Source organism: Biomphalaria glabrata, chromosome 10 (assembly GCF_947242115.1).
Source record: "Biomphalaria glabrata chromosome 10, xgBioGlab47.1, whole genome shotgun sequence".
In the NCBI taxonomy this organism is placed as follows: Eukaryota; Metazoa; Mollusca; class Gastropoda; family Planorbidae; genus Biomphalaria; species Biomphalaria glabrata.
The window spans coordinates 10784144-10803633 of record NC_074720.1 but is presented as its reverse complement, the minus strand read 5'-3'; the positions used below and the strand labels follow the sequence as shown (position 1 = coordinate 10803633).

The 19490-nt window shown below is 38.4% G+C and overlaps 1 protein-coding gene across 2 annotated transcripts in view; it reads right to left on the bottom strand.

The window, feature by feature from the left end:
* LOC106074572 (uncharacterized) overlaps positions 1-19490 on the bottom strand; it is a 41205-nt gene that overhangs the window by 1911 nt on the left and 19804 nt on the right. The window contains exons 8-15 of one of the 2 annotated variants that reach the window (XM_056045094.1): positions 17155-17349; positions 14932-15171; positions 12821-12991; positions 10969-11196; positions 5362-5520; positions 2777-3004; positions 1541-1711; positions 60-293 (exon numbers count right to left, since the gene is read on the bottom strand). In XM_056045094.1, the coding sequence (XP_055901069.1) occupies positions 60-293; positions 1541-1711; positions 2777-3004; positions 5362-5520; positions 10969-11196; positions 12821-12991; positions 14932-15171; positions 17155-17349 (1626 nt within the window). Of the gene's footprint in view, positions 1-59; positions 294-1540; positions 1712-2757; positions 3005-5361; positions 5521-10968; positions 11197-12820; positions 12992-14931; positions 15172-17154; positions 17350-19490 lie in introns of those variants that run through there. The other variant, XM_056045095.1, reaches the window with a different exon arrangement.

Sequence of the window (19490 nt, the reverse complement as noted above, 5' to 3'; positions counted from 1 at the left end):
GAAGTAATCCCGACATCACTTGTAAGATCTGGTCCCGATAGTCCAGCCCCGTCCCTTACCTCATACACATTCTGAAAGCCTCGCTGTCCATCTTGGAGCAGACGTGCCTCTGCATGCGATGAACGTCCATCCAGATCTCCACGTCTTGGAAGGTGATGTGAAAACACTGGTGTGTCACGTGGCGGCATAGTTCGTCCTGGTAATCGACGCTCTGATGGAGCTGCTGCATGTAGTCCAGGGAGAAGCACACCTCGTCCACAATGTACTTGATGGTCAAGAAAGGACACGCATTCCTAGATCAATCAATCAAGATGTATTCATGCATAAACAAATATATGTATTGTCAAGGGGGAACCCGGAAAAGGTGTAGGACTTGCGGTAAGTATTTCGTCGCTATGTCAAGACTCTACATCTTCCTCCAGTCTTCAACTATTACTTTTTAAGTCTCAAATATATCCTGTTAAAGCACGATTAGGAAATAGGGGAGATAGTGACAATGACGTGACTAGTAACAACAAGACTAGGTTTTAGAGACAGAACGAAATATCAGCCGACGTAAACAGACTACTTCCAGGACAATGTAGCATTTTATAAACGTCTAGAGTTAGCTGACATTCGATGGTTCCCTTCATTGCTATTAAATTTGTTCGACATTCAGTATCAGCGTCGACTAATGTATATTGATTGTTCGGCCTTTCGCCGGTGTTATTGGATTACGTATTACGTTGAGTGTTACCTCCCTTTGGTTTATTTGCATTAGACACCGCGGTTTTGCCTGACAATCAGCACCTGATGAGTGCAAAATTTAAGTAGCCTTTTAAAAAAAGAAAATATTATTTTATATTCTTAAATTTGAAATCATCTTGACAATGCATGGGCCTTCTTCTATGGTTGAAAAAACAACAACAAAGACTGCCGAACGAAATATTGCTATACTGTTCTTATTACACATTCGTTTGATAGGGTGATAGTTATTTACTTATTATATTGAAAATACTCGACAAGTGACTCGAGCTAAGCTTAATTAAGATTCCAACTACGACGCCAACTAATTTGTTTCCCTTTTTTATTCTAGTACCAGAGAATGAGTGGATTACTGTAAAACATTGTCGAAGAGGTCTTACTTAAGGAACTTTGTTTTAAGGTTCTGGAGTTAAGATTGAATAGTTTTACGGAAGAATTCTTGGTTTGAAACCTTGTTCACACTTGTGTCCAACACTTTGTAACTCTCCAAATGAGAGCTTTAAAGTCAGTATTGATATCTGGCTCCGCATCACCAACAGAGTCACGTGATTACGCGCACCTCCCAGAGCCCGCTCATAATGAAAGCTCTTTAGCTCGGAGAGCCAGATAGCCAAAGTGGATGTTAGACTGGTGCCTTGCGATAGCGACGGATCGTGGTTCCAGTCCTATTTAGTCTAAATTTCGCCATATTTTCTTCCACCTCGTCTCTCAATAACCTTGGTGCTAATATTATTTTATCTTACATGTCGTTAAATCTGACTTTGTTTCAGCACTATCAGCTTCAAACTCCATTTACCTTAAGCATATCGCATTAGCTTGCAGCTGGGAACACTGGGTGGGTTCTATTCGAGACAGACATATCTTCAACGTGTTAATACAGAGGTCCGATATTCCTACCATGTGGTCGAAGTTGAGAGTGCATGCCACGACCTGTGCCTGGTCATATTCTGATTCGTTGGACCCGCCACTAAAAGTTAAAGAATAGTTTAGCCTGAATTTAAAAAAAATCACTTTAATTACTTGCACACACAAAAATTCTAAACAACAACTGTGTCGCGTGGGTGTGGTTGCGCTGTGTAAGATGGGGCTCATATTGCCGGGTTCCTGCCCGATGCCCTACACTGTGGAGAGTCAGTGGAAACAGTGGCGCAGATCTTACAAGAGTGTCCGCAGCTCCGAGAGTCCAGCCCAATGTCTTTAAGAATTTTAAGAACTTACTCCAATGTTGAAGACATATATTTATTAAGTAAAATAATAGCTTACAAGTAGGCAATCTCAGCCATCAATAACATGAATAAGTTCTCCAATATGTTTTACAAACATTTACAATTCCAATATGAATACACACTATAAAACATTCTAAACCACAGACCTAACACGTCTGTCTCTTCTCAGAACATGGCGCAGACTCTTACTAAGCATGCGGTTTCTTCTCATCATGTGACCAACAAAAAATAGTACCCCGTGATTGCCAATGTGAAGTCCCCTATTTCACGTTCAAACAACATATTTCATATATCTCGTGCTGATAACCAAATCCTAGTGTTACACTTATATATCAAGTTACTTCCTGAGAGTAACACGGCACTAGTCAGCACTACTTCTTGAAATTGTGAGATTCCGCATTAAAAGAGTTAATACTCTGTGTGGAATACATACATTAGGGTCACTGACTTAAATAACAACACTAAAAGCAAGATCACATGACAGTGACGTAATATTTAGTTTATTTAAAAACAAATTTCGGACACTTATTTGGGAGTCCCCCTTCAAGTGGGGGCCCGTGGATATCTTCAAATTCTCCACCCTCCTCCCCCAACACTAGCTACGCCACTGCCTGTGGAATCATTTTATAGGTAGCGGAGTGGTTATAACCATTACCACTACGCAATGACACTCTCATGGGATCACTGTCTACAAAATATTGCCTTAAATAAACATAGTACAACACACTGTCTGAAAGGCACTTAATACAATAGACTGTTTGAAATACGCTCCTTAAATTATACTCACTTCAGACAACATTACACACCTAAATGCACAGGTCTTGGTTTCAGCATCTTTCATGGCCATGCAGATGGTCTCTCGAAAATACAAGTAGTAGAAGCGCTCCAGAGTCTTGGCTTGTGAGGTTTTAAGGGCACAGCCCCAGATGACCTTACCTACTTGGCCCCCAGCAAGTATGACCTTAGACTTGTATTCATCGCTGGCACAAAAAGCTTCTAGAATTTCGACGCTCTCTTTTTCAGTGCAGTTTTTTCTTTCAAAGATAAGAAACAGAACGTCAGAAGAATTAATTTAGAAACAAGTCAAATATATACACAATACTTTCAACCAAAAAAAAAACCTACATAAAAAGTATTTTTTTAAAATATACAATTAAATATACAAATGGACACATTTACACATCACCATGTCACTTAATATAAAAAAGAAAGTATGAATAAAAATTGTTTTAATTGAAGCCGGGTATCGAACCCGTACTTTGGCACCCTCATCTTGATGAATCTACGTCTCTATCCATTAGGTCGAAGCTACTGTGTATAATTTTCAGCGTTGTATTATTTATTGACACTTTCATTATATAAACATTCTCCTAGAAATTTGGCAGTTGCTGTATATCGTTTGCTAGATTACATATTATACAATTTGACCGCTATAATTTTTCAAAGTTAAAAAAAAAAGAAATAAGTTTAAACTTATTTCCTATAGTTACTTATTTCTCTTGTTCTGGGTAGATGTACTAGTAGACACACAAAGAAAAACACTGCAAAGAACTTGACAACTTTCAGCTTCGTATGACTTTATTAACTCTAGCGATTCGTCACTGTAACATGTAGCGTAGAAGACTGTACAATAAATGTCAGTTTATACTTCACTGTACTTCGCTTGTATATCACTGTACTTCCGTTGCAATTCATCTCTTCTCAACTTACGATCCGTATTCCACCATACTCTGCTGTTACGGGTCGTATTCAATTCTACCGAATCAGAGTCGTACGCGTCTTACTTTAACTGTATCGACAGTAACGGCTCAAGTCCACTGTGGTTCACTGTATAGACTTTAACGACTCTACCCACAGTAGTTCGATATATAGACTTTAACGACTCTAGTCCAATTCAGTTAACTCTACCCTAGTTAACTTGCATCGAGTCGTACACATCTCTCTTCTACTGTCGCGCACAGTGGACAACAGTTGCGACGACTGTACCAATGACTCTACCGACGACTGTCCTTTCACATTAACTCTCTGGTTTATATAGAGTCCCTAATCGCTTCTCCAATTTTGCAGAAACACTGCTAGTACCTTCTGGAACTTCAAGTGATGACACGTTACATCCTGCCTTGTGTACACATGTACGTTCCAGAGAACACTCGCTGACGTATCAGCCACGGGGGGGGGGGGGGGGGGGGGTCACATGTAGTGACCTCTACCTATCACTGTTCTTTTCTAACAATATTTAATGAAGAAGAAAACATGCTTTAAAACAAGAAAAACATTAAAAATACTTTAAAAATAAAAGACAATACCTCCTATATACAACTTAAAGGGTAAATTTCATGCTAATCCGTTCAGCTGTTCAAGATATCTCTGGATAGATGAACCAGTGGTATTTCACGAATATACATACTAATAATAACAAAGTCAGCTGGCCAAAGAATACAAACACATCGCAAACACCTTCGCTACGCACAATTGAATTTTGATAGAAGGGGGATTATAGTTATTAATAGTTTGTACTTCGTAGCTTCTGATAGTCCAAATAAAAATATATAAAACTAACGTTTTACCAGTGTTGTTTTTTTTTTACGAAACAGATTACAATATACCATGGTATTTATCTGTGATACCCTTGTGATAGATAATTATACCACTGTAGGCTTATTATATCCTAACTTGTAAAACTTGAATTAACTTCAATAACGTTTTTGTGAATAATAATAGATAGAACTTTTATTACTATAGAAAAGAAATCAACTTTAGATAAATAAATGTAGTAGGATTTTAGTAATAATATAAATGATGTTCTGAACTAAATCTGACTACAAAAACACATCTTTTTAGTCTAGCGTTCTAAAGTCATCTCCCCTACCTAAGTCAGCTGACGACAATACCGCTTATCTTGCATCATTCACAGCCAATCGTAACCTCCTCCCACAGTCACAATAGAAACAGACACGCACACTCCATAACACCAATGGGTGGACCTTTAGGGAGCCGCATGTTTAATTTTTTTTTCTGTCATCATGAATGCCCATTATTATGCTGAGCAAGAGAAAACTAGACTGCGCTTGATTCCGACAGTGTGAGAAAGCAAACACAATATTTTTAAAAATACAAAGCTTATATAATGGAAAGAACTGCTGATGTACAGTCATATATCTCAATATTGTAAGATTTATTTCCCCCTTTTTCTATATCAAACAATCGATTAATTAATTGGTTAATTCATATATTGATTCATGTTTTGCTAGTGGCAATGAATTATTGTGCGAAGTTTCAACTTGTTCCGAAAATTGGAATTGAGAGAAAAAAAGGTTTTAAAAAATTGTACCAAAATAAAAAAGACGAGTTTATGTGAGCTTTGTTTTAACAAAGGGAGGTTGATTCTTACTGTAAACAGTAACTTTCGCTTTGTACAGTCGAGCAGGATCTGGCTCCGAAGCATTGATCTGCCCTTGCTACGCATTCCTTAGTAAACAAGGACAAATCCACTTGATCATCACAGAAGATTTCCTTAACGATTCTGTCTTGCTCTTGATCGCAATCAAAACTGAAGGAAATAGAGAAGAAAATAAACAAGGTCTGACCTGTTGGTTACACGAAGGCAAGACTACTTGACAAACAGCGATGTAGTTGGATGCTTACTCGCTGTTCCATGGCTCAGTTATAGCTGCACTGGGTATCGAGACTAATCGTCCTAGTAGGTCTGAACCGACCCAGGTACCCTGTTCTGCCTCAACTGGGCACCCGGGTGGAAACGGTTACTTGAGGGGGTAGCTAGGCTAAATGAATGGCGAAACATAACTCCCGTGGGGATGCCCACGGGTAGACGAGAGTCCACCTCTTGCACGGGCGGGGTTGCAAAAAAGTCCCCACAAACCTGTCACACATCCATGCGCTGTTCCACAAGGGACCGTTACATTAAATGGCGAGTCCCCCACGGTTAGCTTGGTATAACGAAGGAAAATGGCGGAGGCTCCCGGTGTCCTCGGCCTTCGGTCATGTGCAGCCTAGCATGCGTCGGGGGCCAAAGGCATTGGAAACAGCAATGCTTTACATAGGCATTGACTCAGGTCTCTCTCAAACAGAACTGTGTTCATACAGGTTTTTTTTTTTACTGTTTGGCTTCCAAACAGGTTTTTTTTTTCAAACTTAGAGCTCGAAGAGCCTTCGGTTCAGCTCTTAAGACGATCAAACGGTCTGAACACTGACCTGCGAAGTCGCAACCTGTGGGCAGTGTAAATAGCACGTCACGTGACCTGCCCGCAGGTTGCGACGTCGCAGTTTAGTGCGCACTCAGCATTACTACTATAACAATAACAACAATTTTTAAATCCTTGAAAAAAATAAAATAAAGCTTATTTAAGGGGAAAAACTCCTTACTTACTATATCTCTCAATAATGTAGAAACTATTTCCCCTTTCGATATCAAGCAAAATAAATCCTTAACAATAATTAACTCACTAATTAGTGTTGTTGTTTTTTATATTGATTAATGTTTGTTGGCTACTATAGATAATTGTTTAAAGTTTCCACTTGATTCGAGAATAGATGTGGTGTACAATTAGCTAAGGGGACAAAACCCTAGATATTTTACCGTATATGTGAATAATGAAAGATTAATTTCCCTTGTTGGTATAAAAAAAATAATTAATTACCACTGATTAATTAACTAATAAGTTGTTGTTGTGTTTGTTTTATTCTTGTATTTTCTACGCGAATAAATTATGGTACTAATTTTCAGCTTGGCTCGAAAATGGGTATGGAAGAAATAACGTGTACAAACTTTTACCAGACAGACAGACAGAGTGAGTTGAGCTTTGTAACAATATAGATGCAAAGACTAGCAACTTTCACATGCGCACACACACACACACTACCAGTGATTTATCAATTAGACTTCTACGTACTTCTTGGTGACCAGAAGTAACCTTGAGAAACCCTGATGGTTCTATCAAATATAAAGTTACTAACATATTGTTACGAATCTCACTATCCAGGCTCTCTGCAAACTGCACCATACACCACCAACTTAAAGAACTTGACAAGTCAGGGCTCCAAAATAACGTAAAGGTTTAATGTCCATAAATAACAGCCAATACTGTACAATTGGCAGCACGTAGAACAGTACAAATAGCTCTGCGATAACAAATATCTCTCCGATAACACCGTTCCGCCGTATCAAGTCTTGCACTGGCCTCTCCGTCTCGTTCCGGGCTTGCACTGGGTTCAACAGTTCGGGACTGACTTCACACACTTGGGCTCGTTGTGTCGGACTCGATCACAGACCAAGATCAAGACGCCGTTCGTCTCAACTGTACTTGACAGTACTCCGCACTGAACCGTCGTAATGCTCCGTACAGAACCACACCGTTGAACTGTGCTGTAGTCGACCGTGTTCTGAACTCCTGTCGTGAACCCGCTTTCTGAACCGTCTTGACTGCGACACCTCCGCTCTTTATATAGGGTCCCTTCTGGCCTTCTCGAACCGGACAGAACGCCGCTCGACGTTTCTAGGTGGTCAGATGACTACAACTCTCGTGACGCTCCTGAGCTCTTGTTCACGACGGCGATCTTTCCCGAACTGTCCTGTTGACACTCGACTCGGCTGACCGTCGTAGCTCGTCACGGTTGACCGCTCGTCTAGCGCTGGCCTGGGGCGATTTGCGTCGGCTGACTACACACACACCACTACCCCTCTCTGTGCCACCACCAAGTTTATAGCAATATATAAAGTTACTAACATATATAAAGTTACTAACAAATATAAAGTTACTAACAAATATGATGTTTTTATCAAATATAAAGTTACCAACATATAGAAAGTTACAAACAAATATGATGGTTCTATCAAATATAAAGTTACTAACATATAAAGTTACTAACAAATATAATGGTACCAATAAATATGATAATACTGGCAATAATGACGATTATAACATAAGTGTTGAATTAAAAGTAAAATCATTAGCCGGCTAAGAGAGATTTAATCATTATTTGAATTTTGTTTCTTATATTGCTAGAAAGCGGAAGAGCGCAGAAGATGTAAGGAAAATCTAAACAGACTCTGGCCGGCAGTGGCGTAACTAAGGGGGGGGGGGATGGGGGGGAGAGTTTTAAAATCCCCCCGGGCCCCCACCTAGGGGGGGGCCCCTAAATGGGTGTCCGAAATTTATTTGTAAATACATAAATTAATATATTTGATTGACAATTAGTGTCAACGGGTGTCTTTTTTTTATCAACATTTATGGATTAAATTTATCACAAAGACTAGACCTAGATATTTTAAAAATATTTTTGCCGCAGAGATCAGTTTTTATGAGCGATACATATTGTGTTTTAAACTTTGTTGCCACGAATAAAACTGCATGATATACATCGAATTCCAGGTATCTTGTTACCTTTACTAATAATAGATCTAAATGGCGAGTTTTATATGGCTACACTAATTAACCTTGAAGCAAAATTTACAGAATCGAGTATAACTAAAAGTTATTCTTAACAATGCTAAAATTGTCCATTATACGGGTTTGGCGTCTATAATTTCAGAATTAAACTTCACACTCGAGTTATTACCCCTTTATTCATCTTTCCTCAATCCAATGGAAACTCTCTTTTTATTTACATCTAATGATCTAATCCTTTTGCTTTCGCACAAAACATAAACAAAAAATAATGACGTAATATCATATAATATTAATACATCCTTCCTATTGAAGTTATTATCACACCCTTCCTTTAAAGTTCTTAATAGTGATATCTACTAGCAGGGCCGACCCTAGCATTTGCGGGACCCTATGCGAAACGGATCGCGCGGGGCCTAGTCTGGGTAGGGATAAGCATAATGTCAAAATTATTATTTTTTGAATTAGAAAATAGGCCTACTTTCGTCTTTGCAATAAATTTTTATCAAATGAAAGCTCGCAGCCTCGCAATGCCACTTTTTATTTATTGGCACCCCAAAACGTCAATTTCGTCTATTCTTCAGGAGATTTGAATAAATTCAAAAAAAGTTCAGGACTTTATCGTATATTTTGCGATTTCATGAGATTTCCTGGAGGCCCTGAAAAATCAGGAGGTCGCGAAAACCCTGTTATTTTATATACGTTATAATTGTTTAATTTAATAATGTACACTTGGAATTAGCGCGGGGCCTATGAAAGCGCGGCGCCCACTGCGACCGGCACTGTCTACTAGGAACTTTAACAATTCGTCCACTTCTGGTTGTCTTGACTGAACAAGTTCTCTAGACGTTGGTCTATAACTGTCTGTTTCGTTTGTAGCAACAGTTTGCAGTTCATTGTCTTCATCGGTATCATAGTACCCAGAGATGTCTTCATCGAAACTCTTATTCGAAAAGCGTTGATTTCTTCTGTATGTTTTTCCGTTTGTCTTTATGATGTAAGATCTGGGTGCTGAATGTTTTTTTTATGACAACTGCTTTCTACCACGTTTGACCTAGACGAACTCTCCGACAGAATAATCTTGAGGTAGTCTTGCTTTTGCATCGTATTTCACTTAGCTTTTCATTTGTCGTTCGTTGAGTAATGTCTCTGCATTTTCAGCTACCAATGGTTTCAATAGTTTATGATCAGTTGGAATGATTCCCTGAGTCTTCTTCTCGTCAGCAGTTGTGATGGTGAATACGGCAGTCCACTTATCGGAGTATTTCTATACTCGAGCATAACGAGATATGGATCTTTCCCACTTTTGTATAATCTGAATCCTTTTGCTTTCGCACAAAACATAAACAACCAACAATGACGTAATGCCACAGAATCTTCTTCATGCAGTGGAAAATTACGAATTTTTTGCCTATCTTGAATTCTGGTCAAAGCTCCTGTGCCCAATTAATATAGTTCGGAAGAAACTACAAAAGTCTGGACTGCATATACGGGAATCTGCTAAAGAAATTAGTACCCTTTCATGCTTTCTGCAAAAAGATGAGAAACTGACAAAAACCCAATCCATCGAAAAAGCAAAAGAAGGTAGTGAATACTATGGATTCCCTGTAATCAAAACAACCATATGAAAGAAAAGACTTGATGGGAAGTTCTAATGTAGGACTGTCAATACAATTGCAATTCAAACGTGTTGCGACAGAAGTGCTGGACAGATTTCATATGGAGATGAAGGGCAGATTCCAAAGGCTGGAAAGAAAATGGATAACTTTGGGTTTCTTCTTGAACCAAGACACCTGTTAGATGAAGACACGCTTATGACAAACTGTGTTACTTTTCCTGTTTGTATGTTGAAATAAATGGAAAATCGCTTTTTCAATGATGTCATTGATGCACGAGAACTTTTCATCAACAAACAGTAATACAATCACCAATAGACATATTGAGGAAACAGGCTTCATATGGGAATTACGTGTGCTCAGACTTTGCAACCTCCTCCGAATACCGCTAACTCAGGCCACTTCCATTACGTCATGAGAGATCATTCTCAAAGCTCAAGCTCATCAAAAAGTATCTCAGGAGCACAATGACGCAAGAAAGGCTTATCATAGTTTTAATGTCACTGAAGTCACAAATACTAGAAAGTATCGATGTAGTTGATGTTATAGATGTCTTTGCTGCACAGAATGCACGACGTGAAGCGATATCAATTTAGATTTGTCACTTGTGCATTATTTAACTAATAAACAACGGTATTATTCATTAAAAGAGTCTTGATGATTACTTTTTGTTACGTTTACTGATATACTGAACCAATTTGATTTGGGGCTTATATATTTTTGCGTACATTATCTCATGTCATATGTCGAATGTCAAAATGCAAGGGGCCCCAAAAGAGGTCAATCCCCCCGGGCCCCCAAATCCCTAGTTACGCCCCTGCTGGCCGGTCAATGTCTTTGTCTTCGTCAGGTGTTGTAAAATATTCAGGTCGTGATTGGGTGAAACACTGCACTCATCCTTAATCTTTGGAACCAAAGACATTGTCATTTAATGAATTCAGAAAGCGTCAGTACATTAAATGTGAGAGACACACTGACCTCGTTGTGCAATCAGTGAGCTCTTCAGAGGCCAACAGAGAACATAGATACCGGTGACTAGCGAGGAGCTCAAACCAGTGATTGCTGATGTTGAGGCACTGCAGCACGGCCACGGCGCACTTGGGCGGGTAGAGTAGAGCCATGTGGTAGACCCCCAAGCCCAGGAACTCGTGCACTTTGCAAGCCTTGAAACGAAGGTAGCGGACGTTGTCCTCAGTGCACACCTGTCTGGGAACAAGACATAGCAATATTTGGAAGAGTGTTTGTGTGTCTCTGTCTCGTAGAGAGAGGGGGGGAGAGGGGGAGAGAGTGGTGAGGAGAGCGTGAGAGAATGAGAAAGATGGAGAGACAGAAGTGGAGAGAGGGAAAGAAAGGGAGATGGAGGGAGAGACAGAAGTAGAGATAGATGAAAGAGAGAGAGAGGGAAGTGGAGATAGAGGTGGAGAGGGAGTTGGAGAGAGAGAAAAAGAAAGAGGCGGGGAAAGAGACTGAAGTGGAGAGAAAAGGAGAGTAGAGAGAGAGACAGGGAGAGAGAGTGAAAGAGAGGAAGGTGGTGAGTGAGACAGAAAGAGAGAGGTGGAGAGAAAGGAGAAAGAGAGAGAGAGGTAGGTGGAGAGAGAGAGAGAGAGTATTGGAGAGAGAGAAAGAAGTAGAGAGAGAGAGAGAGAGAGAGGTGGAGAGAGAGACAAAGAGGTAGAGAGAGAGAGATGGAGATAGAAATAGGTGGAGAGAGAAAGAGAGGGAGAAAGCTGGGGAGAGTGTGGAGGAGAAAGAGAGAGAAAGGAAGAGAAAGGAAGAGAAGGAGAGAGACAGAGTGGTGGAGAGAGGGAGAGATGTGGAAAAGTTGTTTACAAAAACATTATTTATATATGTATTTCTTACAAATATTTTGTTCCTAATTTCAGTCTCTGTTTATCTATTGAGAACGTTAGGTATAAGTGTGTCATGGATGGATGGATGTGTTCATATAGTATAGGTACAATGACAAATATTCAATTAAAATGATCAAATACTTTTAAGGACTAACAGTAACAGGGAGTATAAATCAGTATGGTGCATCTGAATTCGCAGTGAACACAAATAGGCCGACGGACTCAAAAGTTTTGGCATCCCTGAGCTAGACTAGTAACAATAAATGGGGGGGGGGGGGGAGATGGGGGAATTTAAAAAAAAATAATTTGGGTGCAACTTTCAATTTATAGCATTCTTAGTGAACTACGGCTTCATTGTTTCATTACTGCTGTGGACATGTAAGGGCAGAGAGAGTGTTTCTGTGAGAAGGTTTCCGTGCTGCCTTTTCAAACAAAAAATTTTTTTTAAAGAAAAAGAATGTTCCTCGAGTCTGAATTCAAGCTCGAGCTCCATGATGCTAGGCAGTCGTATTAGCCGCTGAGCAATTCAAGTACTTACAAAAACAGAAGGTTTTATAGTTCGTTTAAAATTGTTAGCGTACGGCCTATTACTCTACACTAGGCCTATCTTTACGTAGCTGAAGTAAAGAAAAAGTTTCCCTTTTAGACCTTACAATCTAAAGGGCATCTGTTTCTATTGCCAATGTTTAACGAGCAGGGTGTCATGTGGCCAGCACAACAAGCAACCGCCTTTACTTTCCAAGTCAGCCACCCATTAGAGTTTGGTGGACTCAGGGGCACCCTAAAATTTCCGAAATTCAAAATCCCAGTCTTCACCGAGATTCGAAACCAGGACGCAAGGTTCGGAAGCCGAGCGATTAACTACTCAACCACCATGACCATTTCCCGTAGTTTAGTACATTTTAAAACTTAAAACTAATTAATTAATTAATTAAATCTTTTCACTGATTCATATACATATATATCCTTTGAACTCTGACCTTAAGCAAGTCATATTCTCGTTGTCCAGGTCCAAACACGAGTTTTCAAAAGTAAAGTTGCAGAGTTTAGCTTGTTGAAGACAGTCAGAGCCAGGTACCCCGTTGGTATCTGCAACTCTTTTGCAGGCAGCCATTACAAGAGACATGTAAGCTTCGTGGCTACATAATGACCTAAAAACATCGACGCATACAAGACTGGATTGTGGTACATTAAGAGATCTACGCAATAAATTTCAAGATCAACTTGATACATTGCAAGATCAACTTGATACATTGCAAGATCAACTTGATACATTGCAAGATCAACTTGATACATTGCAAGATCAACTTGATACATTGCAAGATCAACTTGATACATTGCAAGATCAACTTGATACATTGCAAGATTAACTTAATACATTGCAAGATCAACTTGATACATTGCAAAATCAACTTGATACTTTACAAGATCAACTTGAGGCGTTACAAGATCAACTTGATACATTGCAAGATCAACTTGATACATTGCAAGATCAACTTAATACATTGCAAGATTAACTTAATACATTGCAAGATCAACTTGATACATTGCAAAATCAACTTGATACTTTACAAGATCAACTTGAGGCGTTACAAGATCAACTTGATACATTACAAGATCAACTTGATACATTGCAAGATCAACTTGATACATTGCAAGATCAACTTAATACATTGCAAGATCAACTTAATACACGGCAAGATCAACTTGATGCGTAACAGGATCAACTTGATACAAAATTTGCGCTATACATTACTAGAACAACGTGATTCGAGATTTACGAGATACATTATTAAATCAACGTGCTACCTTACATGATCAATGCGATAAATTGCGAGATACACGTGATACAGATAAGTGTGAAGAGAGCAACGTGAAACATTGCGGGATCGACGTGCTAAATACTCGACCAACGTGATACAGCTAAAAGATCAACGTGATACAGCTAAAAGATCAACGTGATACAGCTAAAAGATTAACGTGATACAGGTAAAAGATCAACGTGATACAGGTAAAAGATCAACGTGATACAGGTAAAAGATCAACGTGATACAGCTAAAAGATCAACGTGATACAGCCAAAAGATCAACGTGATACAGCTAAAAGATTAACGTGATACAGCTAAAAGATTAACGTGATACAGCTAAAAGATCAACGTGATACAGCTAAAAGATTAACGTGATACAGCTAAAAGATCAACGTGATACAGCTAAAAGATTAACGTTATACATTTTCTGATTAATTTGAGAGGAGAACGACGTGATACGAGATTAACGCGATGCCAACTAAAATGATCGTGAGATCTACTCAACAAAATTGTCACATCATTGCGACATATCAAGTGATCAACGTAACACACGAGTGCGAAGTAATCTTTAATTTACGCTTCAAATGACGATAGCTAAGCAAATCAAGAGATAAACGCGACAGATCGTGTGATTATCGAGACAAATTATAAGATCAATACTATATTGAGTTGCTTATTGATAAACGTATGCACAAGATGCATTTGAATTTCCGGTTTTAAAATGTAAAACAGGTAACTCAGTTTTTTTTACAAAGCTTATATAAACTCACTGTGTCTGTCTGGTAAAAAGTTTGTACACGTTATTTCTCTATTTAAAAAATCGTAGGTCAATGAAAATTCGCTGCCCTTAATAATGGAGTTTTAGCTTTATTTAAAGTTGAAGATGGTGTTTTAACCTCAAAACAGCTGGAGGGGGTTTTAAACTGTAAATTCTATGAAGGGGGTTTTAAACTTAAACTAACCCCCCTGACGTCACCAAGCATCCGGGGGAGGGTTAACTACGCTCAATGAATTCTGTGGCTGTCGTTTGTTTTATTTTTTTGTTTTATTGAAGTGGAAGGGGGGGCTTAACCTCAAAACCTTTAAACTTAAAACCACCATTGGCTGTGATAGTTTAAAATTAAAATCTCATCTGAAATAAACAAAATTATAGAGAGAAACAAAAGTCACAAAATTCCACCACCCTCCCCCTGCGGGGAAGATTTCATTTCGGTATGTGTGTGTGTGGGGGGGGGGAGGTGAATCCTAATAACACCCGCTGGCTACGCCCATGATCATACCTACCCATTTTGAACACAGATCTGAAAGTTCCAGGAATGAATAACACTGCAGACTATTTCCTCCACCTTATCCGCATTATACCACTCGTCCCCAGGCAAATGAATGGCGTCCAGACAACGTATGATACGTTTGGCGCATATGATAAAGTTTTGACCAATGACCGCTCTCAGATTCCTCACATAGTTGATACCGCGGCACGTTTCAGACAGGATGTAGTCCGTCTCTCGTTCGCTACATTTCTTCCTGTAATGCATCAGAGCAAAGGGTACAGCGTCAACTGTATATATTGTATAGGGCAGTGGAACTAAATGAAAGACAAAATAGAGCCTAGAAAAAGATTAGATTAGATTTTAGAGATATACGGTTAAATGAAGTTCTATCATAAACTTATATGGTTCAGTGCATTTATATCATCAACATATATGGTTCAGTGCAGTTATTTCAATGTTATATATGGCTCAGTGCAGTTATATTATAGAACTATATAGTTTAGCGCTGTAATATCATACACTTGTATGATTCAATGCAGTTATATATATATTGATTTATTTAAAATAACATTTATATTATAGACAATTAGTTAATCGAGGGAAGCAAAATTAGTGAATTTACCTTAGAATAAAATGTGACGTACAATACTAAACATACAGTGTCTTAGATTACAATTTTTCCCCATCCTTCTTGTCGTGTTGGTTTGTACAGCATTAGTATCCGTTTGTTGATATTATCAGTAAATAGTTTTACTTGTGTCAGCTTTCAGACGTACACTCAGAAACCACGAATCAGAAACCACGAATCAGAAACCACGAATCAGAAACCACGAATCAGAAACCACGAATCAGAAACCTCATTAGTAACAAACCATTCGGAGAATTACTCCCTTAGAGCAAGGAAGAGGAAGCGGGCAGTGAGTTCTAAAGTCGCCTTATCCCCGTACAAGGACAGACCTCTTGCCGCACATGGACCAATTTCTTGTTCCGATCGTCCCCCATGCAGAGCTCGGCATTCATAAAGAATGTGCTCTATTGTCTCGTCGTCTTCGACGCAGTGGCGGCACCGTGTATCGGAAAATTGACTTTATTAGCTTAATGAATTGATTTTATTAACACCACTATGAGCTTTGAACTGATCTTCTCTGAAACAAAGATCAGCCATGAAATGATTTATGGTTGAATTGTGTCTGAAGCAATGGCGTAGCTAGGAATTTAAGGGGCCGGGCAGGAGGGCTTGGCTTCCTTACGGGCCCCTGCATTTTGACATTCGACATCATGCCATGAGATAATGAACTTAATAAATATATAAATGTGTGGAATACATGCAACATGGTCACTAATTTACATAACAACATGAATAGCAAGAAAACATGGCACTGGAGTAATATTTAATGTAAAAAAAAAATATTCCGACACACATTTTGCTCCCCCCTTCAAGTAGGGCCCTGGGGGATTTTCACTGGTTTGAAGAGTGCCACAATGTTTCGTAACAAGTTTTTTTTTCCCTTCATTTTCCTACTCACTGTTTGTGCATGATTATCTTAATATGTTGCAACCAAATCAAAGCTTTAAAACAGGCTTGACGCCAAAACAAATAATAGACTTCAGATTATCCACATCGTGCGTGATATCGAGAAGCTCTGCACATCAAGGCGACAATACTTTCATAGTCATTAGACCTTTATTTTTTTTTTCGTATGTGAAAAAAATGTCTTTTAGTTTTATGGTTGTTACAGATGATCACTCAGGTTGTTATTTCGACATCATTGAAAGTAGCTGGCAGCAGATGGAACTCTGAAACAGACAGCTCTCACGAAGGCCCAGAGGAAAGGACTTGTAGAGGACTGGCGCACAAGAACACAGAAACACTTAAATAGACCCGCAGTGGACAACGGATTTGTCTGCATCAGTTGGGGCAAAATATGCAGGTCGCAACTGGGTTTGAGTAGTGAAACACGTTGCTCATCTTAAATCTTCGAAATCGAAGACATTGCTATTATTATCATGAATACAAATAAATAATATTATTTAATTTACATCAATGTTTAAGTATTGTATTACTTAAACAAATAGGAAATAGTCAAACCTAAAAATAAAATGGAAGCGTTCCGACCAATTATTCGAATATGTGTAAAAGGGAACTTCGGGAACACTGTGGTATGGAATCTTATGCAGTTGTGTTTAGGTCTTAGGACTCTATCCCCTGCGTGAGCACCATACGAATTCAACTCACCGTAGGCAATTCTTTTGATCGAGCAACCGATCGCATTTGGTGATATTTTTGTCAATACATCTTAAGACGTCTGTACTGCAAACCAGAGTCAGCACCCCTGGTAGACCGTAACACGCCTGTCTGATCAGCTTACTTCTTCGGATCATCAGAGAAATGTCATCGTCAGGTATGACAACTCGTTTACCATGGTCGTCTCTAGGGCAACATCAACATAAACAGAAGTGAGATAGGAACGACAATCCTGTAAGTGAGCAGTTCTAATTTTTTAATAAGAAGAGCTACTGAACTTTAATTTTTTAATTGATATACCATTAACAGGACAGTGAAACGTTATTTCTAAACCCTAACCCTAACCCTAACCCTAACCCTAACCCTAACCCTAACCCTAACCCCCCCCCCCGCAAAAAAAGATAAATAAATAAAAAACAAAGCTTATGTTAAGCTTACTTGTATCATTTTGGATCAGACATGTAATTAAATTTGTAATAGATCAATACTAACAATAATTAAAAAAAAACATCTATGAAAATTAAATAAAAAGGGGGAACGGCTTGAATTTGAACTCATGGTTCAAGCCTTCTCAGGCCAACTCGTTAACCACTCTGCTAGTGGAGAGCTTATGAACATGAAAGATCGTCTAGTTATCTATTGTTTCTATAGCCTCGTCCTATTTTTCAGGTTTGTATTCATCAAGACATAGACGACATAGGAAGGGGACCAATTCAGCTTATACCACCACTTTAGTCAATTACAATTTCTTTCCCTTGTTTGAGATGCCAAACAAAATAATTTATTACCAATAGTTAATTAACTAATTGGTTAATTTTTTAAAATGATTCCTGTCTTTTCAGGTAAAGTGCAAAATTTCAGCTTGATCCGAGATTGGGTGTCGGAGAAATAACGTATAATAACTTTTTACCAGGAAAACATAGTCAGTTGAAATAAGCTTTGTCAAAAGATCAAAGGAGTGTTATCTTTTCCCACAATAACACATATATCGATTCAATTCATACATATTTGTGAAATACAACTTCCCGACTGACGGATTCATTCATCTATCAAAAGATCACTGGAACCGCCAAACAGTTTTGCATGAAATTTTGTACACAGGTGTAAAATTTCAGCTTAATCTGAGATTGGATGTGTGAGAAATAACATGTACAAACCTTTCACCCTACAGATAGAGTGAGTTGATATAAGCTTTGTAACAAGAAAAAAAAATATTTAAAAAAAAAAAAGCTAATACGAAATGCATCAATTAGTTTGGATCAGCTAACAGATCTAGACTCTTGACCAAACAACATTAAATCTGTGCGACTAATAATATTTTTTACCAATTGTTTTTGTTAAGCGCTATTTCATGTTTTTAGGTTTCTGCTGGTTCCATTAAGATCTGATTTGAATAGAGGTATTGAATAACAAGATTACAGAGAGAGTTTGTGTTACCACACAAACTCAGAGGCGGCCCCCGTGGGAGACGGATCCCTGTCGGATCCGCATATTCACTGGTCGACTGAGGATGGCATCGAGCAGGGTATGAAACCGAGACCGTAGAGATAATCAGTCCTGCGCGCTACCCGCACGACCATGCATTGCTCTTATTCTAATGACAAACTGGTTACAAACTAAAAGCCTACTATTGATAATATACCTACACATTACGGAATGACAACTACCGGATATGTACAATATGTCAGAAGAGCGATTTTAGCTAATTGAGCATTTTCATTGAAATGGAACTAGAATGAGGATAAAGATCTACCTAAATTAAACTACTAATTTAGCACTCTTAATATCTATATCTACTAGATCTAGATCTAAAATATATATTTGGGATAATGTAGATGTAATTTAGATAAGATTTATATAAAAAAAAACACTAGATAATCAATTAATAGACTAATTGCAATATGAAATATTAAAATATTAGATTAGTTTTAGTATTTTATAACATTGCAATATTGACATATTGACAATCTAGACTTTAGAAATAAAAATCTACACTTTAAGCCTAGAAATTAAAATTATAGATCTTGATCTAGTCTAAATCATGGCTGTCTGGTAGTGTGGTTTGCGCGCTGGACTGTCGTTTGGATTCATCGATGGTCCCAGGTTCAAACCCTGCCCGTTCCTATCCCCCGTCGTCCATGTAAAACAACAAACTAGACCAAGAAATTCTAGATCTAGATTCTATAATGATTTTAATTAGAACTTAAATCTAAATCTAGTTTTAAAAATCTAGCTCTAGTGTAAGAAAAAAAATCTAGATCTAGTGTAAAAAATAAAAAATCTAGCTCTAGTGTAAATAGAACACTAGATCTAGTACAAAAAATCTA